Below are 21,862 nucleotides of genomic sequence, written 5' to 3'. Positions count from 1 at the left end.
GCTAAAGCCATGAGGTACAACACCATGTACTGTACCGGCACATGTACGTGGCTTTGTGATTTTGTAGACACGTAACACCTTTAGCACTAAATTAATGCTACATCTGACCACATACTATGTATGGCATGTAATGCTACATTAAGTCTTTATGTAGCAATGTAGTCAGGTAAATGTACAGGTGACGTAGCATGTCCAACGTTGCAACTGAGGCTGTTACACAAAATCCGCAACGATGATTTACGAGTTCTTTTTTAGAAATCATGTAGAGCCATGGAGGAGACTAGACGTACATTGGACGCGAAGGGAATACTTCGAAGTATCAAACAGACGAAGAGGAGGTTTCCTGTTATGCCACAGGTTCTGGCCATGGCATCTCTAGCGAACTGACGTAAACATTGATCCATTGATAAATCTAGACCTGGATGAAGGAGCGGCTATAAAAAGAAAGAGCTAGTTTCAAATAACTGCCTTTGCCGAGTCAAGCTCAACAGGCTTGAAAAGAACAAGAATTTCTCATGGACGCAGTACCAAAAGACGATTTGAGTGCTCAGCAGCGCGTGTCTTACTGTCCTACTGTCGTACAGTTCGTTATGGACGATCGTAATGGAAGGCCTACAGTCAAGTGCTATCAGAAAAGAAGAGTATTGTGGCCAACCACTTGTCCCCACACAACCTCAGGAGAAGAAGACAGCGCGAGCAGAGGATGTAGAGCGGCAAAATAACTTCTGACCACGTGTTTTCAGGATTTCCGCAAATGGGAGGGATCTCGATCTGAGATCGTCTCCCAGGAACTGGCCTCACGTGAGCAGCTTCAGATGAAGACATTTTTCACAGAGTGGAAGCAGTGACAGCTTGTCTGCAGGCAGGAATACCACTTCCCATGATATGCTTCCAGCATCCAAATGATCACCAGCAATAATGGTTTCACCTCTCACTACATGGATAAGCAAGGGGAAAGACTTGATACGCCCACTATTCAGCCACAGCCCTTCATAAAAGTTGCAGTGGAGAGCAGCCAATGGAGACACGATCATGTCTTATAGTGCTAAGAAAAGGTGGAGCTCATGAGAGATATTGTAGCAGCTTCAGAGGCAGATCGACTAAATGCATCCTTTCCTGGAATTTTGACAATGTGCAGCCTTTCTTCCATTTTTGTTATAGCCGTTGTTGAAGCATTATATTCAGCATTAAAAGGTAGTTTTTGGATCATTATGATTAGCATTATACGAACATTTTCGGAGCATTATCCGCTGGACCCTATAGAGAGGTGGTAAAACAGCTCAAAGAAGAAGATAGCTAAAACCAAAAAAATGAAAATGCGTGATCTATACACATACATATACATGATTGTACATGTGCTCAATCTGCGGACAGAACAGTTTCGTCCTTTGTGGACTCATCAGCGCAGCACAGAGGAAATGAGGCCGAACCTGATAGCAATGAAAAATTAATTTTCCAAGGTCAGATTTAAACCAGGCCCGAACGTACCTTGCCAGAGTGCTCAATCTGACAAGTCAGTGAGCTCTGCATAACGCAAACATGACATTATACAATAAAATGTATCGGTAATTGTTTTCTCCCCGCCGACTCTTTATTGCACCTACCGTAGAACATTTAATAAAATGTTTCATCTTTGACATCGTCATCATAACAATTACTAACATTGGGCATGATTGCCCGATTGACTTGTGATGTAAAAATACAACAAATACCATTACGAATACTTGACAAGTACAGATCCAGCTACACTGCATGATCCTGCATTCCATGTTCTATGTTCTATGTTCTATGTTCTATGTTCTATGTTCTATGTTCTATGTTCTATGTTCTATGTTCTATGTTCTATGTTCTATGTTCTATGTTCTATGTTCTATGTTCTATGTTCTATGTTCTATGTTCTATGTTCTATGTTGCACTAACACATTCACACACATACATGTACATGTACAGACACAGCTCTCCACTAGTCCACTTCCCTCCCTCTCTTCCTTTCTCCCGACACCTTTCACCAGTCCAGTATTGATACTCTCCACACATTATTACATCCACACCGATAATATCAAGCACATTTCTTTCACCCTCTTCTCAACACTTTCCTACCGCACCTCGCAACATAATATTATCTACTCTTTTGAGTTTTTGTTTCCAGTTAGTTTGCTGTTGTCACCCTGATGGTGGACCGGGTGCGAGAATTTGACGAACCTTTCTTCTTTCTAAAGGTTTGCAGCGAAGAGACCGTCTCAAGTGTTTAAGAAATCTTATCATAATAATGTGCATGACGCTGCAAAGGAGTTCGCGAGTACATGCACACGATTGTACACATTGTACTTGAAAAAGAGTGCAGTTGTAGCAATAGCAGCAATAGCAGACAGCCTAGGCTCAGTTGATTCCTCCACATCGCTGCAGGACTATGCTATGTCGCGAATCATAGTCGAGACTGCTGAATGCTTTCAAAACGTACAGCAATCAATCTTCTGCTTGAAGCGATTCGCCGACGCGATTGCCAGAAAACGTGCTGCATGCTGGACATGCCAACGCTCCAGTTCTGCTTGTACATGTAGCTGAAAGAGGAACACTAATCTTACTTGTACCGCTAATATCGACCGTCCCAAGGATTAGGCAGGGTGACACCAGGTCCGACTCACTGCATTATGGAGTCGGGCTATTCCCTGCGGGTGGCCCAGTGGCAGTGGCAGTTGGGCAGTATCGCTAGCGCTGCACGCTGGGCCGCGGCACTTGACATCACGCTGCTTCACGTGTACCGGTTGCCTAGACTGAAGAGCGGTCCCCGCTATTACTAGCCATAGCCTCATACGAGTCATAGCCTTAGGCAAGTAATAGTTCGGGTCATTGGGGGTCAGTAACCTAGCTATAGTAATCTCATAGTTTACTACAAAAAGGTCTACAATAGTCAATACTGTTGTATTGTACGATCTAGAGCACAAGATGAGCACTACAAAGAATTAGTACAAGTACATTGTACAAGGAATATGTAAAAAATGAAGGCCATTTTAAAGGAGCCAGAAGGTTCTTTACAATTACAGTGCTAGTGCAGTAGTGGTTGCTACAAACAGGAGATGTGACGGGCACTGGGCATTATGCCAGTGAGGCAGTACTCTGTAGTAAGGTCTGGCACCGCCATTTTGACTACACTGCGAACTGAGATCACATAAGAGATGAGAGAAGTGCTCATTTTATTAGTAGCACAGCAACATGTAAAGATACACACAGCGTTCTTGTATGCGTGTCAGGTATTGTATTGTGCTGGCAGTCACATATTAGACATGGTTAGCATTTTACCGTTCACGCTATTTTCGGCGGTAGGCCTGCACCGTTTTTTGTGTGTGTAGCCATGGCATTTTACAGTATCCAACGGTACTCGTACCCCAAACCCAAAATACCGTCGGTTTGGTACCGTTTCGACGATAGAAAGCTCTTTTTAGCGGGAGAACGAAACGGTAAGATTCTAACTAGGGTTACCTCACACGTCTATAGTATACCGGTAGTATCGTTGCGTCAAGAGTCAGGACAGAAGCCGAACTGCTAACCGTGTCTCGAAAACACATCAAAAACAGTAGACTCGCCCTCTACACGCCGACCGTCGAAATAGCGTGAACGGTAGAATGCTAACCATGTCTAGTTATTGTACTGCCACTACTGCAATCTGCAGTAGTAGTGGACTGATGTCTGAGTGTGGCCATGCCCTTCCGGTGCCATTCTGAAGTAGTACCGTTATTTGGCGTTAAATCAACGTCCATCTAGTGAGTTCCACTCCTACTCCTAGTCCTACTGTCCTAGGCAATCCACAGCCAGCTAGGCTTCATTCAATCAACGACGATACGTAGATGTCTACAGTCCAGTGGCTGGATAGAGTGATACAGTCATGTAGTTTCACCAGTCCAGTATGCTGTTTGTTGTCGTCTAATGCCTGGTCAGCCGCTATCAGTAGATTCACTGTATCAGTCTTGGCTAGGCTAGCTGTGTGACCGAAACTCGGCGAAAGTGTTCGCCAGCGGCCAGAGTTCTCTGCCACTTTTGGGCAGGTGGAGTGGATTGTGTTTTGCGAAAGAGTGCTTCTGATGATCGAAGACTTATCCCAGGTGATAGCTGAGTGATTGCTTTCTGTCGCTGTACATGCTGTACGGCTTGTTCCCAACTGCGCTACAGGCACAGTCAGTCATCAGAGATCTGCTGTGTTTTCTATTCTTTCTGTTGCCAGTGTTGGGCATTCTTTCTGTTGCATAGTTTGAAGTGGGTTCCGAGGGAATCTCCCTTCCGCTGCTGAAGACAAAGAAATCTAGAGCTAGAAATAAAGTACATGCAGGAACGGCTTCCAGGATGTCCTGAACCAGGGAGTAGTAAAATACACTCCCTGTCCTGAACCGTCCGTGAACGTTCTCCGTATATCCTACTCTCTACCCTGGTCCCGACCACATGACAGCAGTAGAAAACTGTCACGGGCGAGTGCGTAGTGGAGTCTAGTCACGAGCGTCATTCGTAGAGGACGAGAGAGCGCCTAGCCTTTCAACCTCACTGGCGCTGAGGTGAAAATCCGATCGAAGCGGAAGGCAGTGTTTTGACAGTGTGCGTGTGTGGACCCTTTCGGCTAGTTTTAGCTAGTTTCTGGCAGGTGTGCCATCACCACGATCACAGCCTCTAGTTTCAGACGTTATTCGAGCGCTGACAGGGTTCCGCCGTGTACAACGAAGCGTTACAACTGGTATGACTGGAGACGATCTCTGCTGCTCTGCTGCCGTGTTGGCGGATGTGACGATTGTCGAGGACTGTTGCCTGCCGTGGTGGTGGAGTAGCGCTGACACTGCTGTTGCCGCTGCTGGTCGGAAATATCAGAAACAGAATGAGTGCAGGCCACATTGCAGCTGGAGTCGCTCCGGGCCAGCTTGAGTTGCTGGACATGGCTGCTGTGGCCATTCGAGACGATGCTGAGACCGAGAGCGATAAAGAGAGACGGCGGACGGCTCCGTCCAGTCCTCGATCAACAGCACGACACAACCCGGCCAGCGCTCCGGAGCACGCCAAATCTCCTCGTCACAAGGCGTTCAGTATCGACGATACGAACGCGCTCGACGGGTCATCGCTAAGCCGTCGCTCCTCGGCGAGCGCACGATCCGCCAATGGCAACGGGCTGAACCAAGGACCGTCGAGCAACACACGCGATGCCGACACACCATTGTCATACGAACCGACGAAGGCAGCAATCGTTGAGGTATCTATGCCAATAGGGAGGCAGGCTGGGGAGCGAAGTTCCATCAAGATGAAGTTGCGTGCGCTGAAGAATCTCACCGCTCAGCGTAGCTATGATGAGAGTGATGAGGAGAGCAGTGCGTTTCTGCGCGAGAGGCTCAATATCCGTCGCCTGTGGTGTGATGTGAAAGACCCCAAGACACCTCAGTCAAGCGACTTTCAGGAAGAGGTGAGAGCTAGCTAGCTACGGCGAGACGAGAGGCATGCATTGTTGTTGGTTTGTCGCCACGTGGTGTGTGCTGTCAGGCGTGCAGTGTACGCGTGTAACTGTTACTGTAAACATGACTGTGTGTATTGTTGTGTGTGTACGTGTACCAGTGCGTGTACGTGTGTGTGACAGCGTGATAATGCCCTCCTCCCTGGAGTAACACCGTCAGTGAGTCAGTTGGTGAGCGGGTGCTGCTCAGAGACAGAGACAGTGGGGGTGATGCTCAGAGACAGTGGGGGTGATGCTCAGAGACAGTGGGGGTGATGCTCAGAGACAGAGTGGGTGCTGCTCGGAAACACTAGGGAGCAACACCTACCGTCTACACTGACTACAGAAACTGAGTTAGCAACACCAGTCCTACTGTTCACTCTACACTGACTACAGAAACTGGGTTAGCAACACCAGTCCTACTCTTCACTCTACACTGACTACAGAAACTGGGTTGTGGCCAAAGAACCCCAACCATGCATGACGTACACAGTCACGTCAGGGGCGTCGGTATTTTAGTGTGGTACGGTCAGCCGTCTGAACTACAGTTTCCTCGTGGGGGAGGGATGGCTGAGCCGAAAAATTTGGAAATTTCGAGCCCAGATTAGTGTACTGTATTGATTTACGGGTAACTGGGACAAAGAGTGGTACGGTCAATACCGTAGTTACCGTAGCGTGTCCGACTCCCCCGCCACCTACCAGTAATAATTATTTTTAAAAATGGTTACATAATTCAACTTACATTGCACTGCTGTTGACTCCTAGTCCTAGTCCCAGGTCGGATTTCTTTGCCCATGACTGTAGTCTGTAGAACCTAGCATTGGCCCTGGGGTGTTTAGGGGAGGAATATGACTGTGCTTAGTTGCAGCACTTGCAGAGGTGCTGGTTGTGTGTATCGTGAAGGCAAGTGTCATTGTGTATTGTCACTGTTACCACACACAAGTCGTAAAAAGGCGGATTACTGTAAAAGCCATATATATAACGAAGTGCTAACTCTAACAAGTTAACGAGGAGAAATCTGTCGTTAAAATAGAAATCGTTATACAGATATCGATACAATAATTATACTGTCATATTGAGCATTGAGAATGAGTGAGAATCGTCACCTTTGGTACACGTAAACCAGTCAATTTTGGGAAATCGTTATTATGCGCCTCCTTAGAATAATGGCTTATACAGAACAACTAAACTGCGTAAATTGCCCAACTACACAGTAACATGGACAGAGAGCGTAGTGTGCTGACCCTGGAGTGTGGCCTGAAGGTTCAGCTCAGGGATTCTGATCTGCAATCATTCACTGCATGGCAAGACAATTTTGGAAAAAATGGGTTAGTGGGTAACTGTGTTTCCCATGCCTGCCCCCCCCCCCCCCCCCCCCCCACCCTACTAGTACTATTTTGACCTAGCTAGAACCCTGCTACATGTAAATGAATAATAACACCCTTCTGCATGTGTACAGTGTGGTGTGGTGATTGGATGTTGCCATGGTTACTCAGCATGAGATGTCAACATCACTTGACAAGTGTGACTGTGTGGATCTACCGTGTGTGTGTGTGAGGTGATGGTATGTTCAATGTACATGTACCTGCAGCTGTACATTGCCTTTCTCAGCTTCAGTCCTGTGCTTTCTATAATCCGTTTGTTTGCTATTCACTACTCCGGGCTGCTGTGTGATGAGTAAAGCTCTTCCACTGGCTATAAGCAGTGGGTTATTAACTGCTGGATCGTTCTTATGCCACCGATAATTTATCTTCAATGCTCTCCTGGCAGATCATTACCCTACAAGGGCCATGACAATATAATTTTGTTGATGTCATCTTCATTAGGCCCGGCAATCTGTAGTAGTGGTAGATTTTCCTTGTCACCAAACGAGACGAGACGGCGGAGTGGAGTGTAACTGGTGCAGTGGGCGTGCTGGTGTCTGCAAGCCGCGTCTGGTCTCGTCTGGCCACAAGAAAAATCTGTCCATGACAATGTCAGCTAGGATTAGGTTAAACTTCACACCACTGCACCTTCTTGTTCACGTGATGCCGGCACAGGTTCGCAACCTCCTCCGCCAGCAGGAGCTGGACTGTCTTCTGCCGGAGGACTGCCTGGACGAGACCACGGCCGAGCTGGACGTGTTTGCACGCCTGGTGTACGATCGTCTGGGTCGCAATTACAACTCGGCACTGCTGCTTCTGACCAAGCACAGCTGGATAGAGGACAAAGTGGTAAGTACCAACGTGCACAGTACAGGTCTACCTCTGCGGTTTGTAGACAACCCCAGGGGTTCCACCATGTTTGTCATCCAACGAGTATAAGGATTGCAATCAACAGAATTATCGTATTTCCCAGATTATAAGCAGCACTCGATTATAAGTAGCATCCCTATTTTCAGGTTTGAGCAATGTTGTTGTTGATTTGATATATTGACTTCAGTAGTAAGTCACGCTCGATTGTAAGTCGCACCCCCTTTTTTATCCTTGAATTTTAGTGCACAAAGGTGCGACTTATATTCGGGGAAATACGGTAGCTGAAGCGTCATTTCACGAAGGTTTTATTGAGATGTCGCGAACAAATTCTAGAGAAAGTGCCTAGTGGTGATGGACAAAGACATAACTATGATGTAAATGTAACGAGTACGTAACTAGAGTACTTCAGTATTATCTACTCTCCGCACTTGCATGTATACGTTTCGGCCGACAGGGGAATTTTGGACCCCGTTATCTACTAAATGAGGTTTGTCTTGTAACCGATGTCATACTTACCACCTGGGTAGACCTGCACAGTGAAACCGGTCTAAGCCAACTACCGCTCATGGGACCTTCAAAATGTGGTCTCTGTTCCCAGGTGGTCTCCTTATCCAGGGTCGTTTGACTGGCAATGACATACTAGTACCTTGGTCCTGGTTAGAGTGGCGGTCTGAGACAGGTGGTCACCTTATCCGAGTGGTCGCATAGACAAGTGTTACTGTTTCTCTTGTTTTCCTAACGCTACTCTCTTAGCTGAAGAGCAGACACTGAGACAGGTGCAGTTGTGCTCCATGAAATCCAACCCAGAGTGCATATTTGACGCCCTCAATTTGCACGGCCATTGACGCCCTGGAAGTGGTACGAATGCAGCTGGACTTGTACATTCAAGTTTATACGTACACCGCAAACATGCAGCCACAAATCAATAGACCATTTGCGCGTTGTACAGATATACGAAGTTCAGTACTAGGGCGTAGGTGTGTGCAGACCCGGTTGGGTGTTCATTGTGTGCTATGCATGCGCATTTGGCCAATTTTAGCCTCATAGTTGGCAAACAATCCCTTTTCCAGCTTCTTCACTTTGGTTAGAACTAATGACTAGCTAGATCTTTGTCAGAAAAAGGTTTTCGTATGAAATGCCTTCAGGCCCCATTTCTTAGTGGAAATAGCAGAAAACACAATAGGGTCCTGCACATTCAACACCCTACCGGGTCTACGGGATTCTACGGGATTTTGTGCATCTGTACAACGCGCAAAAGGCTTATCGCTCCGGATGTTCTGTGCATCCGTACGTTGCATGTTTTGTAACAAGGCAATAGTGGAACATGGAAAAAATGTGTGAACAGTTTTTCCCCTACCTCTCCCGCCTACACTTTTTTCCTGCCTAGAACCCTGATTGAACGTTATTTTGGCATCTTGTATTTGTTTTTATTGTCAGACGTCGCTTCTACTCGATCGCCTCATCAGCCACAACAGCAAGGCCACCTCGCCACAAGATGAAGCGTTCGTTGCCCCAGACCCTCGGACTGGCAACACTCCGCTGCACCAGCTGGCCAGGATCAACTACACGGAGTCGGCACACGTACTATTCCGTCAGTACCCGCAACTCTGGCGCATTGAGAACAAAGACGGAGTCTTGCCGCTGGAGGTGGCCTTTGACAACTCGTGCTGCAAGATTGCTGTCAAGCTCATGGACGACATGCCCAATGATCAGTAAGTCAACCACTACATATCGCATCATTCCAGTTCCGAAACTTTCAAATGTTTAAGAACCTGATGCGTAAGTACAGAGGTGACGAGGAGACAGCAACTTCGATACGGATAAGTTAAATGTCAACGCAGTCCTTCACGCAGGCATGTGTTTTCTTCTTCTCCTTATCGAGACCTGCTATGTGTTTGTCTTCGAAGTCTTATAGAATTCTGTCTCCGGGGAAAACAGTCCAGGTACAGTCTAACTTTGGTACAAAGCCCAATGGATGCGCTGGTATGTGATGATGTGTTATGACAAAGAGTGTTGGGATCGGTCAAGGTACTCCACCACATCACAAGCTATTTTATTGAAGTGTTCAGCAGTTACAAGGTCTGTTCATTTTTCACTTTTGACTTGCCAGCCACGCATCGCTTTCATTATTTGCCTCAATAAAGCCATTGCGTATTTCAAAATGTGGAAAGCATGGGTAATGTGTGTTAGTGCACTGGGATCAGGTATGCACTGTTCAACACCCCACACAACCCCGAGCACAGGTGGTTGTGTGGGGTGTTTATGGTACAAATTACGTCATTGCGCAATGGGCTTATTGTCATTTGTTCCCTGCAGCGTACGGGATGTGTTCCAGAAGAGAAGACGCTTTGCCGACATTCTGAACGACACGAAAATGACGGACGCTACACACGCTATCCTGGACAGGCTTGTTGCTGAGTGGCCGGATGAGGAGGGTGAGGAGAGAGGTTTCGACTTCTATTATCAGCCTCTGGAGTCGGATAGCAAGGGACGGATGCCTGGGGATGAGGGCTACAATGGAATGAACTCCTGCTTCATGGCAATACTACGCAGGAAGAAACTCTACCAGGTCAGTGTGTGTGTGTGTGTGTGTGTGTGTGTGTGTGTGTGTGTGTGTGTGTGTGTGTGTGTGTGTGTGCGTGTGCGTGTGTGCGTGCGTGCGTTAACGCACCCGTGTGGGTGTAGGGAGGCGCGCGTGCGTACGTGCATGCGCATATGTGTATGTGAGTGTGAGTCCACCATTTGGCTGCACAATATTTCCCCAGAAACACTTGCCCTGTTGCCCTGTTCTAACAAAAGTGCACAATTAAACTATGCACTTCAAAAATTGTGCTCTGCATTCCCAGTGGCCCCTGACTGATTTTGCAAAGCAAGGACAGTGCCACGGGGTTTGCCAAGTGCTGAATGGTGAACACCTCCATTTAAGGCTATACATGCCCGGCTTTGGGATGCGCGTTTGTCCCGTTTTGGGATGCAGTTGTGTCCTGTTGACTGTGATCCTGCTTCCCCCCCCCCCCCCCCCTTTGAGGTTTGGTCCTGCCTGGCATTTGGGGTTTGGTCCCATCCCACCCCCTTTGAGGTCAGGTCCTGCCTGCCATTTGGGGTTTGGTCCTGCCTGCCATTTGAGGTTTGGTCCTGCCTGCCATTTGGGGTTGGTCCTACCCCACCCCCTTTGAGGTCAGGTCGTGCCTGCCATTTGGGGTTTGGGCCTGCCCCCCCCCCCCCCCCCCCCTCGGTCCAGTAGCTGTGTCTCTGCCCCTTCTGGGGCTGATGCACCTCAGTGCACAGTGATACACGCATACAACACTTTGTTTCAGGTTGACTGGTGCATGCCAGTCAAACAGAATTCTGCATGCTCTGTGCTGTTTGTGCAAGTGCATGCAAGCAAAGCTCAGGATGACGAATACTTTGATGTTGTGTGTGTGTGTGCACGTGCATATGTGTGATACGTGGTGTGTATGTGCATATGTGCAGGCGTTTGGCAACCAGAGAGTTGTGCGTATGTTACTGAACGCCAAGTGGCAGTCGTATGGTGAGAAGATGTTGTGGTAAGTCCCACAGCTGCACTGTCTTCGTAATCCACACCTCTGCTGCTTTATACACCTCTGCTGCAGTCCACACCTCTGCTGCTTTACACACCTCTGCTGCTTTACAACATCCTGGGCACTGTGTGCTAAACTAAAGCAAAAATGAATGTATTGGGAGGGAGGGAGAGGGGGAGAGGGAGGGAGGGGGAGAGAGAGAGGGGGGGGGGGGGAGAGAGAGGGGGGGGGGGGGGAGAGAGAGGGGGGAGAGAGAGGGGGAGAGGGAGAGAGATATCACACGTGAAACAATATCTTGTGGCTTCTACCCCATCCAGGATTTCAGCCAGCGCTTTCTTCCTGTTCATCTTGGTGCTAACGTTTGCCACGGAGATGGCCACATCGGTAGCGGATCCGACGTCGTATAATAACGCGGGAGACTACATACGCGGTTTCTGTGAGGTGGTCATACTGCTGGTACTTGCAGCTCTCTTTCTCGGCGAAATCATAGAAATGGTGGAATCAAGGTGAGTTAGCGTGGCTGGACAAGGATGATAGGCTTCTACCTATACTGCTATAGCCATAAGAACATTCTGTAAATAAGGGCGTACTTATTTTCGAATGTAGTGGTCGCACCTGCTCTCACTTTTGGGAGGGTACTGACTTTCGGGCACGAACTAACTTTTCAGACCTGACTTGTGTGTAGTGGAGAAGTCATTCGTCATGTAGGTACTTTACGGCAGTATGGCGCTGATACCCCCCACCCCCCCCCCCCCCCCCTGCCCCCCCCCCCCTATAAATCATACAGATAGTACACCAGACAGTGTACTCTTCATAGATACGTGTACATGTACATGTACTTTGATCCCTCATACGGTCATAATAAATTATAATTATGGTCTGTCTCTGACATTGAGCACTCTCTGCAGCTCGGGAATGTACGGATTTTTCGTAATGGTCTAACATAACACAGTCCCTATCACAAATCACAGTAATACTAAATAGAGACGGTGCTGCGTGATCCGGTCCCGATCCACGCTATGACGGGAATCATTTAAAGACGATTGATGTGTGTGTGTGTGTGTGTGTGTGTGCGTGTGTGTGCGTGTGTGTGCGTGTGCGTGTGTGTGTGTGTGCGTGTGTGTGTGTGTGTGTGCATGCGTGTGTGTGTATGTATGTGTGTGTGTGTGTGTGTGTGTGTGTGTGTGTGTGTGTGTGTGTGTGTGTGTGTGTGTGTGCGCGTGCGTATGTATGCGGGTGTATGTGTGTGTGTGTATGTGTGTGTCTGTCTGTGTGTCTGTGTGTGTGTGTATTTGTGTGTGTCTGTGCACATGCGTGTGTCTCATTTCTCGCTGCAGACATGATTGCCATGGCTACTGGACAGACCATTACAACTTAGCTCAGATAACGTCGTTCACGTTTCTCTCCATCGTGGTGCCACTGCGTTACCTAGACAACGACGGGCAGGCACAGTGGGTGTTTCTGTCAGTGGGATACTTTATCACCATGGCGAGATCATTCAAATTCATATCCACATCCAGGTAATCAAGTGGTGTACTTCACTGTCCGAAGAGTGCTCAATACCTATGTAGGGTCTTTCTGTCTATATGTCTGTGTATTCTATACAGCAGTAGATAGCAGCCACACAACAGGAGCAAGATTTGACACTGACAATTCTTTTTACAACGTTTTGATCATATTGATATTCTTCAGAATGATGTTGATAATGAGGGAGGACACAGGAGGAGAGGATATGTCCCATTATACCGTATTTCCCCGATTATAAGTCGGAGCCCATTCTCACGTCCGAACCAAATCATCTCGATGCATTCATATAAGTAAGAAGTCACACTCGATTGTAAGTCGCACCCCCTTCTTTGCCCTTGAAGTTTAGTGTAAAAAGGTGCGACTTACAATCGGGGAAACACGGTAAGTATCTGCCAGTGCATTCATCTGTCTGTCTAGTGCCGGTTTATCTATTTCCTGTTTGACCAATCATCCAGCCATTTAGTCCCGGTCTTCTGTGCTTCTTTATCAGTACCTGGGCATATTCGTATCGGTATGTGACTGTTTGGCTGTATGTCTGTCTAGTACCGGCCTGTCTATGTCTCTCTGTCATTTCATCTACTCATCTCTCTCTCTCTCTCTCTCTCTCTCTCTCTCTCTCTCTCTCTCTCTCTCTTTCTCCCAATGCACAGCTTACTTGGTGTGTACACACGCGTCATCACCGGTATCCTAGCCAGGGTTATGCCTAAGTTCATTGTGGTCTTTGCCTTTGTCCTGGTTGCCTGGGCCGGGGCATGGTACCCTGCACTCCGATCACACAGCCGTGGACTGGCGGTGGACAATACCACCCAGACTGACATTGGCCTCATACTGGAAACCAGGTGAGCATGGCAACAAAGGTCACGCTTTCCAACGGCCGTAAGAGAGTTGGAAAGCACGTGTCTTTGTGCGTAGCCATGACAATCATGGTGGTTCGTTGCAAGTCTGTGCAAAGCAGACACAGCCAAACGTGGTCCTCACTTCGTAGTGGCCTACTTTCCAGATAGGATCAGAATTTCAGCGTTCCTTTTTCACCAGTTTTTTTCCTTTTGTTTTAAAGGTGCCCGAAACTGGCTATGCAACTCTGCGGTTCTGTGTTGTGTTGTACGGGCGGAGCACAAAGACTTTATTATCCCTAGTGCTGCTGGTCTTGTTTCCCTCGCAACCCCTAATCATCTGCTGTGGTTGGCTAACACCCACTCTTATCTCTTCACATTGACCAGTGTTCCCACTGCACCTTGAGAGGGTTATAATAAATGAAAATAAAATGAAAAGTTCCTAGGCATCCAACACCAGGACCTGCAGAAGCAGTCATTGATTGGTCCTGCCATACCCTAGTCTTTCATACAGTTTGTGTATGATATGGAGGGTAGTCACATGACTTTCATACAGTTTGTGTATGATATGGAGGGGGGTATACACATGACTTTCATACAGTTTGTGTATGATATGGAGGGGGGTATACACATGACTTTCATACAGTTTGTGTATGATATGGAGGGGGGTATACACATGACTTTCATACAGTTTGTGTATGATATGGCGGGTATACACATGACCTCATCAGCAGTAAACCTGCTTTGGTGGCCAAAAGGTTGGTCCGTCCATGGCCCGACCAATCGGACCGGTTCCGCCGGGCCTGAACACCCGTATCAGTGTTGCCCAGCACTTCCTCCGGGTTCCTGCATACTGTCAGACTAATGACTGTTTCACTGAGAAAGTGTTAGCCGACATGCTTGTCACCACCGCTCCCTACCCAAAGGCATATCACAAGCTACTCGCCACACCGAGTGGCGTATCACAAGCCTCTCCTCCAACACATCTGCAAGCCCTGAACGACGTGTGTGTGTGTTTGTGTGTGTGTGTGTGTGTGTGTGTGTGTGTTTGTGTGTGTGTGTGTGTGTGTGTGTGTGTGTGTGTGTGTGTGTGTGTGTTTGTGTGCTGCATATGTGCATGTTTCTACTGCAGTTCTTACTGGGAAAACATCTTCCTGGGCGTGCGTGTCATGATTGAAGGACGTAACCTCATTGACTACTACAATAACAAACAACAGCTAGGGTAAGACAATGGTACCCTTCACCTCATCCTCCTCATCCTCCTCCTCCTGCTGCTGCTGCTGCTGCTGCTGTTGCTGCTGCTGCTGCTGCTTCTGGCTCCTGTGTTGGCTATTTGAGTGCCGGCCAACCGAGACTCTGAATTCACTCTGAGAAGGACAGCCTGAGGACGAATATTCCTACCATGGACCGCTGAGGGATGGGAAACTGAGAGTTGGATCACTGACGGATGGTTTCGCTGAAAAAATGCCCGTGTTACAGATTTTGCAGTAGTCTTTAGATGTTGGCTTCATCAATACAAGTATTTTTCTCACGTCGCCGGGTTTAGCTCTGTATCTGTTTATCTGTTCAGTTGTGTGTTTGCGTAATTTTGCCTGTCTCTGTGTGCATATGATCGATATATCAAAGTTTGTTCCGCAAGCTGAAAATTGGCAACTGTGGTTCTAAAGAAGTCTCTATCGCGCTCTCTAGAAGCAAATCTGTGTTTTTCGACTGTAGATTGGGCACCCTGTAGGAAGACCTTAGGGTCTGTTGGGAATGCCCAAGTAAAATAATAAAATACAATACAAAAATGGCTTGTGCTTTTTGTGTGTGTGCAATTCATTTTCCCGTTGTTGGCGCCGGTTCCTGTGCTTCAGAGCTCTGTCGGTCTTCTTCTACCTGCTTCTGCTGGCGTTTGTGGCTCTGATCATGAGGACGATCCTGATCGCTCAAATGGCCGCCACTTACAACACGCTGAACCGTGACGCTGTGCACCAGCTGGAGATCAACCGTTCCTGGGTGCTGCCCAGTTTAGAACAGGCCTCCCTCTTCAATGGAAAGTTCTCTCCGGTATGTCATGGGCTTAGTGAGTGTAGCGGTGTGTGAGGCTGCTGGAATTCCGGAGCTTGTCGTGGTAATGTGGGAACAGAGGGGGTATTGTCGTACCGTGTGTGACGGCCCTGACATACTAGCTGAATTCCATGCTATCTTCCTTCCCGATCTCCCTTCCCTATCTCCCTTCCCTATCTCCCTTCCCGATCTCCCTTCCCGATCTCCCTTCCCGATCTCCCTTCCCGATCTCCCTTCCCGATCTCCCTTCCCGATCTCCCTTCCCTCCCTTCTGAATGCATTTTTTATGATTATTTATAGTGGCATATGCAGCCAAGGGACCGTATTCTGGAGTTGAGGTACCCTATTAGCTGTGTAAGTGGCTGCGCTGGAGTCTGCGGGTGGTTAGAAACGTTTTCCTCCCTCTCATCCATCCATTCTTTCTTTGTTTTAATTTCCGTCACCCTGCTGCTCGCAGTTTGGTGACTGGCGCAGTCGCTACTATAACCACAAGGAGACCATCAGTGCCAAGGACCTGCAAAAGCTGCTGCAGGAGGAGAAGGTGGACGGTTTCGTGCACCTGGAGAGGCTCATGTTCCGACAGAAAGCTGAGCAAGATGTGAGTACTAATGTGTTGCTGAATATGTAAAAAGTCAAAATATTATCATGCAGGCTAATCTCATCACTAAACCGTCAGATCCACTAAGCTTTAGTGACCGTAATGTATCGCAAAGCATGTTCCGTTGTAAAACACACCTAGCAGGAGAGGATAGACTGATATGCTGGAGTGCTTTTGGTGTGTGCATGTGAATGCGTGTGTGTGCATGTGTGCGGGCATGTGCGTGGCACGTGTATGTAGATGAAACAACTGCAGCTCCTTCAACACATTGACCACCAGACTATACTGGAGGAAAAGTGGAATACTGGCATTCTGGAGGCCGTCAAGAACAGCCGCCTGGAGGTAAGCTGGCTAGTTGGTTTGCGGACCGCGTGTGAGTCGTAGGCACAGGTCTGTATCATGGTTGCGTAGTGCAGGGCCGGCGGCACTGGTACGACTGCTGCGGCCATGGTCGTACAGTCAACTTCGCTAATAACGACTGCGGATATATCGACAATTCGCGAATAACGACAGAATTTCCATGCCCAGAGCAAAGTCCCATCTAACTGTAATACATATAATGAAACTTTGGGTATAAGGACACTTCGCGAATAAAGACACTTTTCTGATGCCCCGCTGAGTGTCGTTATACGCAAAGTTGACTGTACCAGTGTTTTGTTCATGGACAGCTCAGTGTGCAATTGATCATCTGGAAGTACTAGTAATAAGCTATCCTCATACACTCCTCGCTGGAGTCTCTCCTCCTAAACTGTTTTTCTTGTCCAGTGAGGTCTACTGCGCTAGCTGTCATAATGATATGTTGCTAGAGCAATGTGTAGCTGAAACAAACAGATACGATGTACAGTGCTGGAGATGTATCCTCCCAGGATTTGAAACTGCGCAAGGGTAAATAATCGATCCTTTAGCAGATCTGGGGCCGTACTACCCCTTAGCAGCTGGCTCTGGGCTGGTATTAGGAGTATGTCTTTGCCGCGTGTCCTTGGTGTGTGTTTTCGTCATCACAAGTGCCGTCGTCTGAGAAAGCCGGTCCGATGTTAGTCCGTTCCGCACGGTCACAGACTGACCAACACAGTGTGGAGCTGGCTGCCTGACCGAGACTTGCTGCAAAAGCTGAGAGTAAAAATGACTGGCATGCAGTTGCAACATGCAACCTCTTGCACGACAAAACATGATTCTGATGAATGCTTTGCATGGTGGAAGTTTAGCAAGAAGGACACACGGGTGTGTGTGATGCCCGGTAGCCTAATCGATAGGGCACTGTCCCGGAAAGACTGGGATGCTGGGTTCGAAATCCACACGTGTATCCTTCCTTTGCGACAGAAGTTCTTGCCGGCACACATGCCTCTCTCTCCCATTACTCCGCCCCATGCTTCACATGAATTTTGACTACCCGTAATGTCGCGAATTATTAAAGCCGGGCGTATTCCTGTAGAAACCGATGTCAGTGCAAGGCTTCTATTCACATCAGGCTTCTATTCGAGCCAGGTGTTTTTTTTATGCATGTCCACACTAAAACCAGGCGTATGTGCCGACAGTGTATCTTGAAAATCAGGCTTGTATTCTATTCAAAACAGGCTGCTATATGAGACAGGCTTTAATACAAGACACCACGGTAATTCATGTAGTAACCTCTCACTTGCCGTACTCTTTCTTACAGCTGCTAGAGCAATCCAAGCGCCACCACCTCACACTGGTATCCCATAGCAACAGTGCCGTCGCCCAGGTTACTGGCCCGGTGACAGGTGATCACGTGACCCAAGACAACACAGCCAATCAGGTACAGGGTGCTAGCAATGTGTGACTTCCACTACTATAATAGGACCTGTCTGTGATGACATCAGAAGTCAACAAATAACAATTTCTGCATCAGATTGGATCCAAACCACGGAGTGGTAAAATACCGCTAGTTTACTACTCCCTGTCCAAACTGACCAAGGAGTAGTAAAATACCGCTATTTTACTACTCCCTATCCAAACTGACGGTAGCGAACTGCAGTACAAGTACTTGTATGTGGTGGTAAGCACCTAGTGTTGCATGCATGTGTGAATTGTTCCTGGGTCTCTGCCAGCATGGTAGTGAGTGGTGAATGATTGCTGTATTTCCCCGATTATAAGCCGCACCCCCGCTTCAAGTCTGAGCCATATTGTTGTTTCAATGATATTCACATAAGTAGGTTGTGACACTCAATTGTAAGTCGCCTTCTTTGCCCTTGACGTTTAGCATGAAAAGGTTTGACTTATATTCGTGGAAATGTGGTACTTGTACTTGTCTCTACTTTTTCAGTCATGAGGTTGGTTAAAACACTTCCCGGCACCAGTGTGATTCTGCTGTCGGTATTGCATGTTCTCAGTCCGCCTGTCTTCACGCTATGCTTGCTGTGCTGGCAGGTAGTACCAGCAACTGCTACTGTCGACTCACAGCCCGGGGGGGCCTGGCAGGCTATCCACAGTCAGCTGAAGACGCAGAATGAACGCTACGACAGACTTGAAACATTGCTCTTACAGGTATGTCGTAGAGGAAGGACTGAAAGGTTTCATGCAGAATTCTACCTGCTTTTGACCTGTTTCTCTATCTGTCTGGCTGACTGTCGTTTCCCTCATTTTCTGTCTGTTTCTGTGCCTCCCTCCCTCCCTCTCTCTGTGCCTCCCTCCCTCCCCCCCCCCCCCCCCCCCCTCTCTCTCTCTCTCTCTCTCTCTCTCTCTCTCTCTCTCTCTCTCTCTCTCTCTCTCTCTCTCTCTCTCTCTTCTGCCGCCCTATCCTAAATTCTCGTTCCCTTATAACCATGTGCGTGTCTCTCACTCATTATAGCTGGAAGGCCATCTTCCCAGCTCTGCAGGAACAGCTGGACCTCAGCAACAGCAACACCAGCAGCACCAGCAATCAACCCAGGGAGCGCTAGACACACAGTCCACTGGCATAGCAAGCAGTCATGCAGCAGATCAGGAGCTAAGCTTGGTCAAGACTCTAGTACAACAGCAATGGTAAGTGGACTGGTGGTGGTCTACCGTGCATGCCTGTACTGCGTATGATGCATGCAGTGTTGCCGTCAATGAACCCAGGCAGGATCATAGTTGTGCTGACAGCGTAATGTTCCATTTAAGTTACTGATGGTGGGTGAACCACGCTCGAAACATTTGGCGGTAAAATGCAAAGTAAGTTGTCTGCAGAAAGAGATCATTTGGAATAGAGGGAGCCGGAGAGCCTTGAGTCACGTGTAAATGGCTGCATTGCGGGAGTCGGCTGATAAATTCAAACTTAGTACAGGCTTATGGTTGTAGTGAGTGCTGGCCTCGGCATTGCTGCTGCTGTTGTTGTTGCTGCTGCTGCTGCTGCTGATGTTGCTGCTGCTGCTGCTGATGTTGCTGCTGTTGCTGCTGCTGCTGTTGTTGCTGCTGCTGTTGCTGCTGCTGCTGTTGCTGCTGTTGCTGCTGCTGCTGCTGTTGTTGCTGCTACTGTTGCTGCTGCTGCTTCTGCTGCTGTTGTTGCTGCTACTGTTGCTGCTGCTGTTGTTGCTACTGCTGTTGTTGCTGCTGCTGTTGTTGCTGCTGCTGCTGCTGTTGTTGCTACTGCTGGTACTGATCCGGTGAGTACTGACTGGACACGTGGCTGGTGGGAAGATCTATTTGTTCCATTGCTGACTCTGAGTACGTGTGGATGACGGCAGGCGGTAACACCATGGCGTGAGAACTGTCGTGTGACATGTCATATCCGTGTGTCTGGATGTTCTCGTGTGTGATGTCATGTATGACGTCATGTGTGTCCGGAGGTAACTAACGTCTCATGTGTGATGTCATGTATGACGTCATGTGTGTCTGGATGTTCTCTTGTGTGATGTCATACACGCAGCACTCAGCTGCAGGATCTCCGACAGTCCATGCAGCGTCTGGAGCAGCACAATCAGGAACTAGCGCAGCAGCTACGCAGCATCCACGCACTGGGACAGGTCACCATGACAACCTCTACACCTAGTACCGATTCTGAGACAATCTGACATCGCCATGCAGCGAGATTCTAGCCCGGCGTGTGGTGGTCGGAGAGGTATTAGTGTCACAATGGGTACTCCCATGCAGTCTGCCTCGCCAATATAAAGAAACACGTTGAAATATCAATGAACAGACACGCTCTTGACCTTGACCAATCGTTGCTAACTTATAGCTAGCACGCCCGACGAAACCGGTACTGCCGGGATTTTCGTACCAGTCACACCACACGCCGCTGCTGGCAGCCTATTCCAAGTCGTGGCGATCTGCGGCTGTGTTTAAAACTGCCCGCGCTGTGCGGCTCTGAATCGCACACATGGACACCGTACTGCTCTACTAGTATACAATTGAACGTGTGAGCACTGCGATTGGACGACAGGCCAGAACGCCCCACGGTTGTAGACCCATTGATGTCTAGCTTAGCAAGATGAATACTTGAGTGTTGCCTGATGACTAGGTAAGCATGAAACCAGGGAGTCGTAAAAATACGACTCCCTGCATGAAACCAGGGAGTCGTAAAAAAAATTAAAAAGTATTTTACGACTCCCTGCATGAAACTGAGTTTAGTGTCAAACTAGCCTGACCACTATTGTTCTGTGCATTCTTGCACTGGGTGCATCAGGCTTCCGGTACTTGAACGTAGATATACGCAGAAAGCTGGTTGCTCCCTACACTGACTGCTGCATAGAGTGTGTGCCGCACTTCCTTCTTAGCAGCAGCTCTACCGATTGTGAGGGTATAGATAGGACCAAGAGTACATAAACCTTTATAATACTCTTGATAGGACGCATACCGGTACGGTATGTGCCATATCCATAAGTGGTTTTGCCAATTACCGGTAATCGCCTAGAGACTTCAGCTACCTGCGACTCCATGCCTAGTGTTGCCAGCTAACAGTAACTGCAGCATGCTAAAGGATAGTAAAAAGCTGTCCTGAGTATCAATGATGGATCATGATTTTTTAACGCCTATGCAGAGGTCCCTGTTGCACAGGACCTCATGATAATAATTATTACTATATTCGTATTCAACTGTGCTTGCGGCTAGTCTGTGGGCTGCTTTATCAAAATGTGTCAGTTCCACTTTCCCCTGATGAAAAACTGGCGTACATGTACGTGGTAAGCTCATCTACAGTTGTCTATTTTCTTCATACTGCAAGTGCATTCTCCAACGAAGAGCCGCAGACTACAATAATTATACCGGTCTATATCTCTAGATTTCAACCCAATCCATGTTCCTCGTTAATATAATAATATTATTTACATGTCTGACAGCCCTTCAGTTGCACGTCTATGCTGACAGGTGCTTTCTATGCTAAATGTAAGGTCACACAAGAACCACCGGGAGCAGTATCCAATCCGGTCGTACCAAAGCCGTTCACACAATTTGTTTGCCGGTAGTTGGAACATAATGTATGACCTCTTTTAATAGGCTAGCAGCAAACATGCGTTGGTAGGTGAAAAGTTGGTCCGGTAATAACCTGACCAACCGGACCGGTTCCGGCGGGACTGCACTCTCCTGGCCACGTTTAGCACGACGCCTGAAACGTGCGTGCACGCATATATCAATGTACTTCGAAGTCAGAACACACACGCACACACACACACACACACACACACAGATCTGCCAGCACGACG

At 48.0% G+C, this 21,862-nt stretch overlaps 1 protein-coding gene across 1 annotated transcript; it reads left to right on the top strand.

Moving 5' to 3' along the window:
- Positions 1 to 3,879: 3,879 nt before the first annotated feature.
- LOC135829376 (uncharacterized) lies at positions 3,880 to 21,653 on the top strand. The gene is made up of 16 exons (XM_065341779.1): positions 3,880 to 5,434; positions 7,501 to 7,674; positions 9,133 to 9,407; positions 10,012 to 10,264; positions 11,170 to 11,243; positions 11,555 to 11,743; positions 12,575 to 12,757; positions 13,415 to 13,603; positions 14,730 to 14,819; positions 15,454 to 15,646; positions 16,104 to 16,244; positions 16,485 to 16,586; positions 17,902 to 18,021; positions 18,633 to 18,749; positions 19,054 to 19,226; positions 20,092 to 21,653. The coding sequence occupies exons 1-16, from the start codon at positions 4,859 to 4,861 to the stop codon at positions 20,234 to 20,236; spliced, it is 2,994 nt and encodes a 997-aa protein (XP_065197851.1). The 5' UTR covers positions 3,880 to 4,858; the 3' UTR covers positions 20,237 to 21,653.
- Positions 21,654 to 21,862: the final 209 nt, after the last annotated feature.

Source organism: Sycon ciliatum, chromosome 13 (genome assembly GCF_964019385.1).
Source record: "Sycon ciliatum chromosome 13, ocSycCili1.1, whole genome shotgun sequence".
Taxonomy (NCBI): domain Eukaryota; kingdom Metazoa; phylum Porifera; class Calcarea; order Leucosolenida; family Sycettidae; genus Sycon; species Sycon ciliatum.
Note: the sequence above shows the minus strand (reverse complement) of the source record. Positions and strands in the feature narration are given on the sequence as shown.